This window comes from Chondrus crispus, genomic scaffold, assembly GCF_000350225.1.
Source record: "Chondrus crispus Stackhouse genomic scaffold, scaffold_80, whole genome shotgun sequence".
Taxonomy (NCBI): domain Eukaryota; phylum Rhodophyta; class Florideophyceae; order Gigartinales; family Gigartinaceae; genus Chondrus; species Chondrus crispus.
In genome coordinates this window covers 1-15,345 of record NW_005178726.1, presented here as the reverse complement: position 1 = coordinate 15,345, position 15,345 = coordinate 1, and the positions used below count along the sequence as shown (strand labels likewise).

General features: G+C 52.8%; 6 protein-coding genes; 2 read left to right on the top strand and 4 right to left on the bottom strand.

Moving 5' to 3' along the window:
* The first annotated feature begins 663 nt into the window (after positions 1-663).
* CHC_T00007629001 (hypothetical protein) lies at positions 664-1,329 on the top strand. The gene has a single exon (XM_005711249.1). It carries the CDS (start codon positions 664-666, stop codon positions 1,327-1,329), a length of 666 nt encoding a protein of 221 aa, XP_005711306.1.
* Positions 1,330-2,752: 1,423 nt separating this feature from the next.
* Positions 2,753-3,022, top strand: CHC_T00007628001 (hypothetical protein). Its single transcript, XM_005711248.1, has one exon. It carries the CDS (start codon positions 2,753-2,755, stop codon positions 3,020-3,022), a length of 270 nt encoding a protein of 89 aa, XP_005711305.1.
* Positions 3,023-3,132: 110 nt separating this feature from the next.
* CHC_T00007627001 (hypothetical protein) lies at positions 3,133-4,590 on the bottom strand. Its single transcript, XM_005711247.1, has one exon. It carries the CDS (start codon positions 4,588-4,590, stop codon positions 3,133-3,135), a length of 1,458 nt encoding a protein of 485 aa, XP_005711304.1.
* Positions 4,591-6,850: 2,260 nt separating this feature from the next.
* Positions 6,851-7,132, bottom strand: CHC_T00007626001 (hypothetical protein). Its single transcript, XM_005711246.1, has one exon. It carries the CDS (start codon positions 7,130-7,132, stop codon positions 6,851-6,853), a length of 282 nt encoding a protein of 93 aa, XP_005711303.1.
* A 3,122-nt stretch (positions 7,133-10,254) lies between these two features.
* Positions 10,255-11,705, bottom strand: CHC_T00007625001 (hypothetical protein). XM_005711245.1 is given in 2 exon segments: positions 10,255-10,475; positions 10,476-11,705. 1 exon segment carries the CDS (start codon positions 11,703-11,705, stop codon positions 10,476-10,478), a length of 1,230 nt encoding a protein of 409 aa, XP_005711302.1. The 3' UTR covers positions 10,255-10,475.
* Positions 11,706-11,824: 119 nt separating this feature from the next.
* On the bottom strand, positions 11,825-15,304 carry CHC_T00009071001 (ATP dpendant DNA helicase). The gene is made up of 7 exons (XM_005711244.1): positions 14,801-15,304; positions 14,509-14,770; positions 14,273-14,466; positions 13,936-14,188; positions 13,326-13,887; positions 12,449-13,166; positions 11,825-12,343 (listed from the first exon to the last, which is right to left on the bottom strand). Exons 1-7 carry the CDS (start codon positions 15,302-15,304, stop codon positions 11,825-11,827), a joined length of 3,012 nt encoding a protein of 1,003 aa, XP_005711301.1.
* Positions 15,305-15,345: the final 41 nt, after the last annotated feature.

Sequence of the window (15,345 nt, the reverse complement as noted above, 5' to 3'; positions counted from 1 at the left end):
AGATGTCAACGTGTGGAGGTGGGGAGATATGGCGGAAAACTTTTTTCGGTGGGAGGCGGAATCGTGCACATGCGACGTGTGGCTTGTCGAATGAGAGCTCCACAACGGCCTGTACAAATAATGCATCTGCGCCTGCCCTTCTTCTTATATCCCTCACGTCTCCCTCCTTCCGCCTTCCGCCGTCGCCCTCCCCCCACTCCTCTCCCCTTAGCCCTTTTGCGTGCATCATCCCCCTCCTCCATCTCTATCATGTCTACACCCGCTTTTCTTGTCGTGTGCGTGTCAGCGCACCGCCCGCCGTCGCGCCCGGCCGCGCCGTCGCATCCTACCGCCCCGCCGCGGCGCGCCACGCGGCGGGGCCCCAGGGCGTCTAAACGGCGTCTGCGGCCGACGGCCGTGCCGGACCAGCAGCTTCTCGAGTGCGCGAGGGCGGCGTCCAAGCTGTCTGCGGCGCGTAAGACGCTGCGCAAGCGGCTGGGATCAGAGCCGGGCATCGCGGAGGCGGTGTCGCTGGCGGCGGACTCCGACGGCAGCGTGTCGCTGGACCTGGACGAGTGGCGGCATGTGTTCGACGCGCGCAACGAGGTGACGGTCAAGTGGCTGTGGTTGGTGGCGGCAGTTGCGCGCAAGGCGCACCGCACATACCTACAGGCGTTCCCGGAGATGTCGGCCGCACTGAGCTTGGGCGATATGACGCAGGAAGGGGTGTGCGGGCTGATGACGGCCGTGGAGAGATGGGACCCCGCCAAGGACTATGCTTTTGACGCGTTTGCGTTTTACTCGATCAAGCATGCTATCCTACGGGCGATTGAGAATCAAAGCCGGCCGATTCGACTCCCCGTGCACGTGCTGAACAAGCTGTCCAAGATGCGCAAGATCAAGCAGCAGGTGGACTTGTCCAAAGGCGGGAGGGAGCCGTCGGTGCAGGAGGTTGCGCGGTTGGCCGGGGTGGGTTACAAGGAGGCCGAGCTGTACCTGGATCGGAGCAAGACGCTGCGCAGCATCGACGCGCCGGTGAGGGGTGGGGCAGAGGCGAGCTTGCGGGAGTTTTTGGTGGACGAGTCTGTGGACGTGGCGCGGCAGGTGGAGAGGGCGTGCTCCCGGGAGGCGGTGCAGGAGCTGGTCAAGGGGACGGACCTCGAGGAGCTGGAGAGGTCTGTGCTGCTGCTGAAGTACGGGCTGTCGGATGGGGTGGAGAGAGTGCGGGCCGAGGTGAGCCGGATTTTGGACGTGAGGGTGGAAAAGGTGCGCAGGGCTGAGCTCAGCGCGCTCAGGAAGCTCAGAGTGACGGCCGGGGAGGACTGGGCCGGGTGGACAGGGCTCACCTGAGGGGGGGGTGTTTTGTTGCATTTTGCCGCTTTATTTGCCTCTTTACGTGGGGCGCAAGAGTTTTGTAAGAGTTTTGTTGTGCGATTTGCACGCTGGGGACGGGACGATTCCCCGCTGGGGCGGAGGGGGAAGAACTGTGTCGCAGACTTGAGAGCACACGGGTTAGTGGGTAGAACTCGCGTAGGTCGTTGGTAATAAACATGGACATGTTCCTGGGGGTGCGGCGGCTTTCCTGGAGCAGAGAGTTATGATACAGGTAACGAATCGGAATTGCACCAGATCTTTCGCTGCCCAATCCCGTGCAAGGGACACGCCCCTTGAGAGCGTACACTGCCACGCCCTCATACTGTACTCTGTAAGGTACTGTAAAGCTTTTCCATGCTGTAGAAATTAGCGGCCTACGTGTGCACTTCCGTACACTACTGTAAGGTAGATGCGCTTGCCTGTTTTTTTCTCTGCCTTTATAAGCAAGGCCCTCTCTCGGATAGCGAGAGAGGAAGAAGGAGAGACAGACAGAATAGTGTTCGACATCCCGCAGGTGGAGTGGCTCGATCACACGAGCCCCCATCATTGCGAGGTATCAATCCGGTCGAAGGGTTGACGAATATAAAATTCTCTTTATTTTTCCTACCTCACCTGCGTATTTCTGTGAAATACCACACATGCAGAGCTCATCGCCGTCACACTCGTTCCCCCCTTGGTGGCCCTTCTCGTGAGGCCCATCTCGTGTGGCCCATCTCGTGTGGCCCATCTCGTGTGGATTCCCCACACGTGTCCAAAAAAATTAGTAACACGTGTCCCAATTCCCGTGTACACGTGTACCACCACAGCAACCAACCCACACGTGTACTACACGTTGTGGACAACTACCCGACCCACTGTACGGCGCAACGCCCTCCTCACCCGCCCCCACCTCCCCTTCCCCGCCGCACCGAGAGCATGTCCCGCCTCGGCGCCGAGGACCCGTTCCTCTCCGTGCAGCATGAGGCCGAGCGCAACTGGGCGTCGATCGAGTCCGACATGGACGCGCTACGCGCCTCGCCCGCGGCGGGCGACGGCCCCGCGCGCCGCGCCGTGCTGCAGAAGCTGGACAACCTGCAGTGGGACCTCAACGACATGACGGACGCGGTGCGCATGGCGCAGGCGGCCCCCGCCCGCTTCGGCCTGACGCCCGAGCAGGTCCGCGCGCGCGAGCGCCTAGCCGCGCGCCTGGCCGCCGCCGCGCGCCGCGCGCGCGAGGAGCTCGCCGCCGGCCCCCGCCCGCGCCTGCTGGAGGGGCGCGAGGCCGCCGCGCGCGAGGCCAACCACGCATTCGTCGACGACCAGCAGAGGCTCCAGGAGGACATCATGGACAGGCAGGACGAGGACTTGGGCCACCTCGCCCAGGCCGTGGAGAGGATCGGCCTCATGGGCGAGGGCATGCATGATGAGCTCGCCGAGCAGGGCCTCATGCTCGATGAGCTCGGCGGAGAGCTGCATGATACTAGGTCGCGCATGGCAAAGGTCCGCGAGAAATTGGAGGGCGTTATGGCGGAGACTGGGCCTAGGCAGTTTTGTACTATTGTTTGGCTGTGTGTCACCTTTCTTGTGCTTACTGTTCTCGTTGTTATCACATGACCCCTCTTTTTGTAAATCAACTACTGACTTATCCGCGACGCTCCACTCGATTCCCCCCGACTATACGCCAACCTAGTCCCATGAACATGTACATGCATGTTGTCAACGCTGCGTTTACATAATCTGCTGCGAACAAGACTTAATTGACTCATGCCCATGTCGTGTCAAAATTGTTGTTCGACCACCTCATTCAAGCTCGTCGTCATCCTCGGAAACGTCATCGAGATTCAGTTCAAGACCTCTGCTTTCAATCTCGTTAACTATTCGGTCGTCGTCAATGTCGTCATCCAAATCGTCCTCGTCCTCGTCGTCCAGGTCATCGTCATCGTCGTTATCCAAATCGTCGTCCTCCTCATCCAAGTCATCATCTAAGTCGTCTTCATCATCGAGCTCTGTCATCTTCATATTCTCCTCAATCCCGTGTTCACCACTCACATCATCCATTATTTCGTCGCTTTCTATGTCCAGGTCAAACCCAGCGTCACGAGCGTCTCTAGCTCTATCGTTAACTTCACTCCTCCGTTTCCGATCTCCCATGCGTTCCGAGCCTCTTTCTTCTAAATCAGCAAGGTGCATCGCCTCTAAGGTTGCTAGCAACTCTGCAGATTCATCGTCCACTTCTAATTCATCTTCATTGCCAATCCTTAGATCATCGTCACTCTCGTCCCCATCACCTGTTTCAGAGTTGAAAGAAGTGGACGTACGATGGAAATTAAACGATTCCTCTGGCCCAGTATATAACTGATACTCTTCTTCTTCATCTTCTTCATACTCGTCAACGTCATCTTCATCAATATCCGCATCCTCGTCTTCTCCGAGGCAAGAGTCATCCTCTTCGGGGTCATCGAAGTCGAAAATTTCCCTCTTCTCAGACAGGCTGAACCCCTTCCTCAGCGCCGATCCAGAACCCTTGCATGAGTCGCAAAACTGTTTTCCGATCCCGTTGCATAAAATGCATTGGGCTTCCCCATAGTTGTCGACGCAAAGATTAGGACGATTCCATATCTTCTCTAGAAGCTCTTTTCGAGATTCTGACATACCAATTTTATCTAGCGGTGGTACCCAACCGCTTCCTAGACAAGCCGAACAAGTGTCAAGTCCACTGCCGCGGCAAGTCTGACAGTTTGCCACAATACCCTTTCCTTTTGAACTTCCCACGCGTCCTCCTCCAATAGAACGCCCATCTGATCGCACTTTAGCAATCTCCTCTTCTGTCATCGGCTTCCATTCATCGGGGGGTTTATGAATTTTGAAGGATCTGTTGGCAACCCGGCGGACAGCAGTAAATTTCTGTCTTCTCAAGGAGCCTTTTCTGACTGCATCACCTCTAATGGAAATCGATTCTTCCATTTCATCATCAAGCGCTTCATACGAGTCATCGTCTTTCTCTCTTGGCGCGTCTGCTCGCCTCGAATCTATTTGTTTCGTCAGTCCCAGAATCCGAGAGATGTTGGATGCGGGGGGGGCCCGGCCCTCATCAATTCTTGGTTCACGCGTCGTCTTCCTTTCTTGTGGTTCTTTCCGCTTCTGTGGATTGCCACTTCTAAGAGCTTGATTTCGCAACAACATGCTCGGTCTTGTGGAACGAGGCTGCTTCGAACGATTCCCAGAGCTTGCTTTGGGACCCTCACGAGCTATGGCCATCAATTTTTGGAAAGAAGTCTCCCCGTCGGATTTGTCTTCCGTCGGGTTGGTGTCTTGTTTCTCTTCACCATCGGGGGGAGTTGATGAATCTTCGCTGGACTCAGAAGCTCGAACAGCTCTTTTCTGTGCTCTGAAGCCAGATTTTCGCGGGGCGAAGCTATTCATTTCGCTTTCATCTCCGATTTCTGCCTCCTCGAATCGATCATCCATCGCGGGATGGAACTCATTTCTGGCTCCACCGCGCCGGACGGATTCTGTGCCGCTGTCTGACGAATCGTCATCAACAGCGTTGACGTCAACTGCAAGACTATCCTCATCCCCCTCGCCAGCAAGAAGATCACGGGCTCCTTTCGTTGATGCTCTTGCTTTTAAATCTGCGAGCCACTTAGCGCGATCGATTTGTCCTGTCTGTGGCCTTCCCGTGCCTTTTCCTCCATCTGGTTTCTGCTTCCTGGGTGCTACTCCTTTTTTCATGATGCCCTGCTTTCCCAGGTCTATGGAGCCAAACAACTTGTCAACTGCATCAAATGCACTTGCGGCAGCTGTTTCCCTATCCATTCGTCTTGCTGAACCCTCTTGTGAGTTTTTATCAACTTCTGACGAGTTGCGTTCTTGAGCGTCCAAACTGGAATAATCCACGACTCGTTGTCCCGGGCCTGCCTCTTTCCTATACCTAGAATAGAATCCACCGTCAATATTATCATCAATATCAATAGGCTCGCCATCTCGAGCATCTGGATCCTCTAGGATAATCTCCTCATCAATGCCAGCTGAGTCACCATCGGGTTTTGCTGTTCCCTCTTCAAAGGAGTTCTCGCCCTCTGCCCCCTTCGAATCGTTAACACTTTCTCTCGGGCGAGATCTTGGCCGCTCCGGCCGCTTTTGTGCTAGATTTGGGATATCCTGATCGCCATTCTCCTCTCCGTCAAAAAATCCGAACAAATCACTAGCAGACCGAGAGGCAGAAGCAGTTGGCTGACTTTGCTGAGGGCTTCGTCGGCGATTCTGATTGCGCTGGTTAGAACCTGGGAGAGAACGGGATGAGCGCGGCACAGCGTCTGAATTTTCATCGGCAGGGCCCTCTGTGGGACGCCGCGGTTGGCTCCGATTTGCATATGGGATAGTTCTGCGAACCGGGAGATACGTCACGAAGCTGAGAGCTGAAGCTTGCGGTAGCGCAGACATAGCTGCCGATGGTTACGAGGGTTCAGGAACGTCTTAACTTCACCGTCTGGCACGTTGTCCAGTCCGAAAAGCCCGGAGTGGAGAGCTTCAGAGAGCATACTCGTACAGTCGCAGATCTCTCAGCGCCTAGCGATGCTCGCACGATGAGATCTTCCCCTCAATATCCAATCATGTCCATCTCCGAAAATTGCGACACAAAAAGCCGAATCCCTCTACAATATGGATTTTTTTTTTTTTTTCTCGTCAACCCATTCCTCGCTATTCTCTGGTACTGTATCTGTCCGCCTCAATCTTTTTTCTGCGGATGTACAACAAAATGGTTCTTAGCAAAACTGCAACCTCATGTTGAGTCGCTCTCTCCCACTGAAATAATATTAAGATTAACGGAGTGGAGCGAATGGGCTTAATGCGATGGCAGCACGTGGATATGCCACTTTGTATACTATGTCCTTTACTTCTAAGGATAGAGATCAGACAGTTCACGATTCTCGCTCAAATTCTTTTGAACATCCGGACAAATGGCTCAGCCACCGAATATTAGGCGGTTAACAGAATACCAAGACATCTCTCTTCCTATAAAGTATCAGTGTCTTGTTATTTTTGTCTGCAGATAGACAACCTGTTGAACTTGGCGCTAGCTAGACTCTTTCGCGGCATTCTTCGGTGATTTTGAAACAACTCTCTAAATGTACACACAAGGGAACCTTTTTGAAATTCAGAGCACACTGTGTGTAAACACTGAATCCGGGAAGGGAAAGAGCAGCAGAGGAGCCAGGAAGATAAATGGCTGCCTCTTATCGCTTAACAGAAGCCATTAGCTTTTGTCACTGAACAAACCTCAACCATCATCTAATTAAATCGACCCCCAGTGCCAATTCTAAAACATTCCTCCGGTAGTGCCTTGCGCGGCGGCACTAGCGGCCTGCTATGCAAATATGAGGCATTGGTTCGTGAATTTTTCATAGATACGTTCCAAGGAGCGCGATAAACTCTTTCCTTGATATCTGCACGGGCCTGTCGGAAAGCATGTGCAGCTGCCTGTATAAAGTGGGCGAGCATGGTGCGAGGGTGGTGATCACAGCAAAGGGGCCATAATATTAAGGCACAGTGTATTTGACACTTTCAATGTCGCTAGACAAAGGGTCACACAGCACAGGTCCACATACATCGCGCACCGACTCCAGAAATGCCTGCATACCAAAAAGAGAGAGCGAATTTGACAAGAAATTTCAGTATTAAGATTTGGAGCAAGAACAGACTTGGTCTTAATGTCAAGTTGACTCTTGTCGTCTCTGCAAGACTGCAAGTCTATGGTACTTTTTGAAACACTATTTGTGTATCTTTGCCACTCTAACATGGTTGCCTCTATGAGGGCAGCTTCTGATGGAACTTTTATCTCGCTTGTAGCTGTGTGTCCTGAATATGCACCTACAAATTCATATGTTAAAACATCTCGCATTCTCCCGTGGCGGTTTCTACGCTGGACGGCCTAGAAATCAGTGTAAAGCAGCGCTATTTGCATTGAGCATGGGCTACAGACACCGCGAAGGATAGTTTCTGCTACAATGTATCTCAGACGAGAAAAAACTCTGTATCAGATTGTCCTCAGAAATTCAGAGTGCTGCGCAATCTCTACGTTGTTCCCAGATATACCCCTTGGATTGAATAGAAACGATGTGGAATGGATGGGCTGCTGCACACAACGTAACTTTCTTTTGCCAACCTCGTTCAGGATCCTTTCTTGTAGGCAATGACCGCGTTTAGAGGGGGGACCAACTCAATTTTCTCACTATGATCAAACCCTACCTCTTTCACCCATCCATCGAAGTCGCGGCTTGTGAAATCAAATCCACCTTCCTGGTTAACAAGCATGTTGAGTGACATCAGGAGAGCAGGTACGCTTCCCCTTCTGTCATCTTCGATCAGATGGTCTATCGCTACCAAACGGCCACCAGGATTGAGTGCATCATATGCCTTTCGCAGAAGAACCATCTTCTTCTCAAGGTTGTAATCGTGAAGGATTAGCCCCATTGTGATTACATCTGCCTTGGTAAACGGCCAGTCCCAGAAGGAGCCTGACGCAATACTGATCTTATCGGTTAGACCTCGTCTCGCAATGTTTTTTCGGGCAAGTTTGGATACACGTTCTAGATCTAGGGTGGTAGACTTCACGTGTGGATTAGCTGAAACGACTTCACACGACAGTAGGCCGAGTGCACCTCCCAAATCGAGATGGGAAGATACCGTGCCCCAGTCCATTTTTTTTGCAAGTTCGCGCTGCGCGTCGTTGGTGAGCGCACCCATGGCTTGCATGAATCCCTCAAGCTTCTCATCTGTTCCAAAAATGGAAGACCAGACATCCTTCGCTCCACCATTTCTTGGATGTGATTCATTCTGACAACGGCCAGTTTGGAGAGCCTCTGTGAAATGACCCCAGTACTGATACAGACGGGTAGCACACATTTCCATGAAGCCACCTTTGTACGTTGGAGTGCCCTTGACCAGGTAGTAAGCTGGCAGGGGCCCGTTCGAGTACCGTGCCTCAGGACCGTCTCCTTCACGAGTGAGCATGTTGAGGGAGAGAAGAGCGTCCGCAAAATCTGGGACCGCTGGCTGATGGAGTTTTAGGGCGGTTGCGATTTCAGAGGCTGTCAAAGGACCACGGGAGAGCAGTGTGAATAGATCCAGTTCGACCGCCGTCAGCAAAACGCGGGAGGCGCTGAAAGCAACCCCGAGGTCTAGCAATGGTCGAAGGTCGGGGGCGTCGGGGGGGGGCGTCATGGTGTTGAAGCTGAAGATGGAATGAGATGAGAACAATGCGGGGCAATTCACTCCGGAATGTCGGTAGTTGAGGTGAGGCTGTGAGGTGTGGCAGTTACTACCCTTGAAGGGTACAGTACCCTCGGGTACTTTGCTTGGCGCGCGCTGCCTGACGGCGCATTCCAATCGACATCGGAGGGGGCGTGAATTGTGCGTAACTGGAGGCCAGTCTCGGGAGCAGGACGAGAAGGTGTTTGATCGTGGATCAATTACTACTGTTTGGCCTTTAACGGTGCTGTGTGCCCGCCATTTTTTTGGCGGGACGCGGAGAAGCGAGGAGGTAACATTGCGGGAAACTGGAGGCCTGTCTCGTGAACATGACGAGAAAGTGTTTGATCGTGGATCAAATAACACTGTATCACTCGACTACTTTTTTGACCAATCAGCGACCGATAAAGTGGTCGCCGGCTGACTACTTTTGACCATCTGATCAAGCCCTCTCGTGTCTAGACGACAAGCAATTTGACCTCATATGAGGTCAGTCATGGCCTCATATGAGGCCAGCTTTTTTTTTGCAAAAATATATAAATTAAATCGAAACTTTAAAACATTCAGTTTGGACACCATTTCTTTAACGTATACGCGCTCGGCAATAACATCTTGCAAAACATTGGGATGGCGGTTTTCAATGCACAGAGAGACTAAGAATCTAATGAAGTATCAATGATGAGTTGACTTTTTAAACAGGCGTTTTGGTTGTGAAGATATCAACATAAAACCTTTTGAGGTTGGTCAAAAAAGGCTCCTTTTTGGGCATTTTAAAAATGGCTGGAGAAGACGTGCAGATCTCACCAAACTCCACCCTTCCACAACGCAGAAGTCAACTGCCGTGTCGAGAGTATCTTTTTTCCATCTTGTTGAGCTAGCACAAGTCGAGAAAAATAAGTTGAAAAGTGACCTCATATGAGGTCAAATGGCCTCATATGAGGTCATTTGTCACCTAGACACTCGACCCCTCTCCACTCCACCACTCCCGCACCACTTCCCATTCCATCCTTGCACTGGAGTTCCACATTCCAAGACCCCTCTCTCGAGCTGTCGGTGATGCCCGCTTCGCCAATGCCCTTTCAGAACAGCCGCAAGCACACTCTGGCAGCTCTAGCAGTATCGCTAGCAGCTCTGACGACATGTCTTGTCGCCCGGAGGGGGACAACAATGCGCCGCAAGCGCCGTCATCGCAACAAGAACCCAAAGTACCTCCGCCCAGCCATTATTCGCCCTCGCACACAGCGGTCCACTCCTTGGCGCGTGCTTCTCTCGTTCGGGAAAGACTCCGACTTCCTTGTATCCGTAAATATCACGAAGGCCTTACTGCTAAACAGTATAACAGTATACTTCCATTTTTTATACAGGAACAATTGAAATATAACTTCGGTAGCCCTTATCGAAGGGGACCGAAAACAAGAGGACGCAGTACGCAACTGGAAAGTATTGATTTGTTCGGGTTGGCTTGAGAGGGAGGATCGGATCCGTCCAAAAGGGATGCCATGTTGAGATGACAGTGTCAGAATGCGGGCGCCAGGTTTGAGGAGGAAGGTGTGGCTCGCTTTGGGATTAGGGGATGGGGAGGTTGTCGGCGAGTGGGGGTGCGAGTGGGTGTACAGTTCGCAACATGTTCCAACTGGGGTGGAACCGCCACGGAACGGCAGTGATGGAGTGCAAGAGTGGTGGGGACAATCAATTTTTGAAACTATCATACAATGGTAAAGTGTTAGAGTGCTATTTTCTGGATGCACCCACTCTGTATCAGATTGTCCTCAGAAATTCAGAGTGCTGCGCAATCTCTACGTTGTTCCCAGATATACCCCTTGGATTGAATAGAAACGATGTGGAATGGATGGGCTGCTGCACACAACGTAACTTTCTTTTACCAACCTCGTTCAGGATCCTTTCTTGTAGGCAATGACCGCGTTTAGAGGGGGGACCAACTCAATTTTCTCACTATGATCAAACCCTACCTCTTTCACCCATCCATCGAAGTCGCGGCTTGTGAAATCAAATCCACCTTCCTGGTCAACAAGCATGTTGAGTGACATCAGGAGAGCAGGTACGCTTCCCCTTCTGTCATCTTCGATCAGATGGTCTATCGCTACCAAACGGCCACCAGGATTGAGTGCATCATATGCCTTTCGCAGAAGAACCATCTTCTTCTCAAGGTCGTAATCGTGAAGGATTAGCCCCATTGTGATTACATCTGCCTTGGTAAACGGCCAGTCCCAGAAGGAGCCTGACGCAATACTGATCTTATCGGTTAGACCTCGTCTCGCAATGTTTTTTCGGGCAAGTTTGGATACACGTTCTAGATCTAGGGTGGTAGACTTCACATGTGGATTAGCTGAAACGACTTCACACGACAGAAGGCCGAGTGCACCTCCCAAATCGAGATGGGAAGATACCGTGCCCCAGTCCATTTTTTTTGCAAGTTCGCGCTGCGCGTCGTTGGTGAGCGCACCCATGGCTTGCATGAATTCCTCAAGCTTCTCATCTGTTCCAAAAATGGAAGACCAGACATCCTTCGCTCCAGCATTTCTTGGATGTGATTCATTCTGACAACGGCCAGTTTGGAGAGCCTCTGTGAAATGACCCCAGTACTGATACAGACGGATAGCACACATTTCGAAGAAGCCACCTTTGTACGTTGGAGTGCCCTTGACCAGGTAGTAAGCTGGCAGGGGCCCGTTCGAGTACCGTGCCTCAGGACCGTCTCCTTCACGAGTGAGCATGTTGAGGGAGAGAAGAGCGTCCGCAAAATCTGGGACCGCTGGCTGATGGAGTTTTAGGGCGGTTGCGATTTCAGAGGCTGTCAAAGGACCACGGGAGAGCAGTGTGAATAGATCCAGTTCGACCGCCGTCAGCAAAACGCGGGAGGCACTGAAAGCAACCCCGAGGTCTAGCAATGGTCGAAGGTCGGGGGCGTCGGGGGGGGCCGTCATGGTGTTGAAGCTGAAGATGGAATGAGATGAGAACAATGCGGGGCAATTCACTCCGGAATGTCGGTAGTTGAGGTGAGGCTGTGAGGTGTGGCAGTTACTACCCTTGAAGGGTACAGTACAATACGGTTGCCAACCGTTGCCAACAACCGTCGGTTGGACGATGGCGAGATTTAGCATCAGACAAGTGGGCTCCGTGCGCGCTTCGCGCGCCGAGCCAAGGAGGCGTGGAGGAACACTATTTGGGAAGGGTGGCAATGAAAATATGTAAAGACAATGGCGTTTACTTTTTTTGGTAACTACTGAAGGACCTCGGGGTACACTACGTTTCGCGTGGTTTCATTGGACTCTCGAGTGAGGACAGTGACGTTGCCTGGGTGAGTAGTCCTTGATAGTGCGACATAGAGTTGGCCGTGCGAGAAGCAGTGATCTCGTAAGTCGAGACCAATGCGGTCACCGAAGGATTGGCCTTGCGCTTTGTTCGTTGTAAGGGCGAAGCACGTGCGAATGGGGAACTGCGTTCGGGTGAAACCAGGGATGGGAAAGTTGTCGTCTCCTGGTCCGCAGGGCATTCGAGGAAGACACAATCTGTTGCCTTGGTGTGACCCGGTGGTAACGTGTAGAAAGAGCAGGTTGTTGGTCATGTTCTCGATGACATATCGCGCGCCGTTGACGTGACCGGTAGCGGGATCGAGATTGCGCAGAAGCATGACGATGAAGCCTTTCTTGAGCTTGAGCTTGTGGTCTGGTAGAGCAGATCCGGCGGTCAAGGTGTTGAGCATTTCTGTGGGATAGATTAGCGCGTTGGTGTCTTCGTTCTCGACCTTGTCTGCGCTCAAATACGTTCGATACGATCCCGGAATCATGTTGCCGATGACCTCGTTGACTTCCTCGAGCGGCCTGTTCTTTGTGGTGAGTATAACGCGCTTGGTGAGCCAGGCAGGGTCGGCGTGATTGTCTCGAATCCCTTGGAAGACCTTGAGGCATAAATTGCGGATGGTGTGCTCGAACGCAACGGACTGTGGTAGTGAGATCCATTCCGGGCGCTGTTCGCCTTGAAGTCTGCCTTCCCCGACGCTGAGGAGGAATTCTGGAAAGTTGAGAGCCTCCACATCTGCTGCAGGGTCCGCTCGGAGAGCAGCAAGGCGCATGTTCTCGGTAAGGCGCAGGAATCGGCACTCTCGATACAGCGGGGAAGCCTTGACGCACGCGCTCACGATTTGACCTCGGGACCCGCCCGTAACGACGGGAAGGATTCGTCTAAAGTCTCCAGCGAGCACGAGGAACTTTCCTCCGAAGGGCCGGTCGGTTTGCATCAAGTCTCGAAGGGAGCGATCGACAGTCTCAATGCAATGTCGATGGCACATGACGATCTCGTCCCATATGATGAGATCGACTTGTTGCAGTGTACGGCCTGTGTCGGAGTTTGCGGAGAAGCTGCACGTGCTTTCGGCAGATACAGGAATGGGAATCTTGAACACGGAATGAGATGTGCGTCCACCGTCGAGCAGCACAGCAGCAACAGCAGACGTAGCGACAGCGATGACCTGCTTACGGCGCGTACGAAGGAAGTCTTGAATGGCGCTGAGCACGAATGTTTTGCCTGTTCCGCCAGGAGCATCGAGGAAGAAGAGACGACCACTTCGTGTCGGCATAGAAGGTCCCGCAACGGCGCTTAAGGATCCTTGAAGCAATGCAGAGACGGATACGCCTGGAAGCAAGGAGCCCACTATTTCGTCAAAGGCATGACGTTGATTTGTGTTCAACAGCGGCAACGACGTCTGTAGTCGCCCTTCCCACTGCTGCGCTCTAGCTTCGGGGGTCTCGATCTCGTTTTGCTGTTCCAAAGCGGGCAGGCTGTCATCGGGCAGTGGGAGTCCGAAGTTTGCGAGCGTCCAGTCGGATCGCACGGTCTGCAGAGCCTCCTGTACCTCTCGAAGTACGTAAGATGTGGCGTGGTGATCATCGCGAAGCTGCTGTCTTCGAATGGGTTGTCTGCGTGCACGATTGCGAATATCGGTGAGAAACATGTCCAGGTGGTCGTTCCACAGCGAGAGAGGGTCCGAAGGCTGGCAGTGTGCCAGAATCGTAGCAAACAGATGAGAAAGAGGAACGAAGCTTGACCGGAATGAATCTCGGATTGCGTGCTTCCACTCGGCATCGTCGGCCAGCAAACCGAGTCGTAAGCAAGCTTGTCGGAAGCTGGTGCACTGCTCGCCGTCGATATTTCGCAAGTTCTCGAAGGATGTTGCCCCTGGCACTTGTGTGAGGAGGAGGCGAAGAAAGTAGCGCTCACCCTCCCTCGGACTGACAGTGTAGATTCGACCGACTACGTTGGCACCTGTACCACTGAAATCGTAGGCTTCCTCTTCGCTGGTGGCGTTTCGTCTTCGCAGGGTTGCTCTTGGACTCCATGACTTGGTGCGTGTCTTCCATGTAAAGTACCTTGGAAACTTGTGGTACCGAATATGCCGCGCGCTTGGGTACTTCTCGTTGGCTTTAAACCACTCGGTCAGCTTCGTGCCTGTTGCTGGTCGAAGCGCCGCCTCCTGCTCTCGCCCTTCCTCAAAGTAAACCGTGTGGTGGTTGGGCAGATGCACTGCAAGCCTGACTACTGGAGGATTGCGATCTACAATGTCAAAGGAGAATAACCTCCATGCGGCCTCCGATGCCGAAACGTATCTGGCATCTTGGAAGTTGGAGATCTCGTCGTAGCGCTCGTTCTCGGCAGTGATTTCCATGGTCACTCGGTCTTGTCCCTTGCACACATACTTGAAGAGGTACTTGATTCCGCCAACGCGTGACACGCAGAGTTCAACATTCAAATGGCAAGCGAATGAACGTAGAAGCACAGGACTGTGGGGAATGACCCAGGAGTTGTCTACCACGACGGGTTGCTGTCGTCGGCCAATACGGGAGGGTCGCTCGATGGAGACGCCACCTGCAGAGGGTGCCCTTCTTCGGTACGTGATGTAGTACTCACTGTCGGACTGGCTGGTTTCGTGTTTGAACGATTTTGGAAACCCTTTCCTGCAGTACCGCTCGCCCATGCACACGGCTGTTGGATTGTGTTCTCCACATGGATTGTGAATCATATGCTTGAGCACGACCTCTTGGAGTTCTGGATCTTGGGCAGACGGGATCTCGGCAGAGATAATGCGGTCGACGTTTTCGGGAGTACGCAGATCATTCTTGGAGACTTCATCTAGGAAAAATACAACGTGAGCGTGGGGAAGACCGCGTTTCTGAAACTCGATGACTCGTACATGGGCAACAACGGTTCCGAATACTTCTTCGTTGATGACCAAGGACATGAGATCTTTCATTTTGAGACGAAACACACGTGCGCACAGATCCGGTCTGTCCTGAGGCGTTTGGTTCGGCAGTAGGGCTCTTGTGATCTCCGGCCAGCTTGGATTGCATGTCATGGTGAGGAAGATGTCCGGGTGGCCAATTTGGTTCGATATAGCAATGATGTCGTGCATCTGCTGCCTCATATAGCGGTCACCTCCAATGTACGTGGAAGGGAGAATGAACAGTCGTCCCGCACGCACGGCATCGGCTTCATCTTCAGCACGACGGGAGTCTCCTAGGCTGTCGCGCAGTGAGGTGTAGTCGGCGGCTCGAAGTTGTGTCTGGTTGTGGCGGAGATAAGAAAGCCTTTCTGCCTCCACTTTGCAGAACTGGTCAACCAAGTATTGCTGAAAGAGTCGTGCTGCGTGCAAGATTGTGCTGAACTCGCCTGATCTTTCGAACAAATGCCATCCGTAGTACATCATCGGAGTAATCTTGGTACGTCTGCCGTCTTGAACACTGGAGA

What these genes read in the sequence shown, in the direction of transcription:
- CHC_T00007629001 (XM_005711249.1), top strand. Translation starts at nt 664, where the DNA reads ATGTCGGCCGCACTGAGCTTGGGCGATATGACGCAGGAAGGGGTGTGC.
- CHC_T00007628001 (XM_005711248.1), top strand. Translation starts at nt 2,753, where the DNA reads ATGATGAGCTCGCCGAGCAGGGCCTCATGCTCGATGAGCTCGGCGGAG.
- CHC_T00007627001 (XM_005711247.1), bottom strand. Translation starts at nt 4,590, where the DNA reads ATGGCCATAGCTCGTGAGGGTCCCAAAGCAAGCTCTGGGAATCGTTCG.
- CHC_T00007626001 (XM_005711246.1), bottom strand. Translation starts at nt 7,132, where the DNA reads ATGTTAGAGTGGCAAAGATACACAAATAGTGTTTCAAAAAGTACCATA.
- CHC_T00007625001 (XM_005711245.1), bottom strand. Translation starts at nt 11,705, where the DNA reads ATGCTAAATCTCGCCATCGTCCAACCGACGGTTGTTGGCAACGGTTGG.
- CHC_T00009071001 (XM_005711244.1), bottom strand. Translation starts at nt 15,304, where the DNA reads ATGATGTACTACGGATGGCATTTGTTCGAAAGATCAGGCGAGTTCAGC. An exon ending in CGAAACCAGCCAGTCCGACA is followed by an intron (nt 14,467 to 14,508) that starts GTGAGTACTACA and finishes CACCCTCTGCAG; the next exon opens with GTGGCGTCTCCATCGAGCGA. An exon ending in TGTGCAAGGGACAAGACCGA is followed by an intron (nt 14,189 to 14,272) that starts GTGACCATGGAA and finishes TCGGCATCGGAG; the next exon opens with GCCGCATGGAGGTTATTCTC.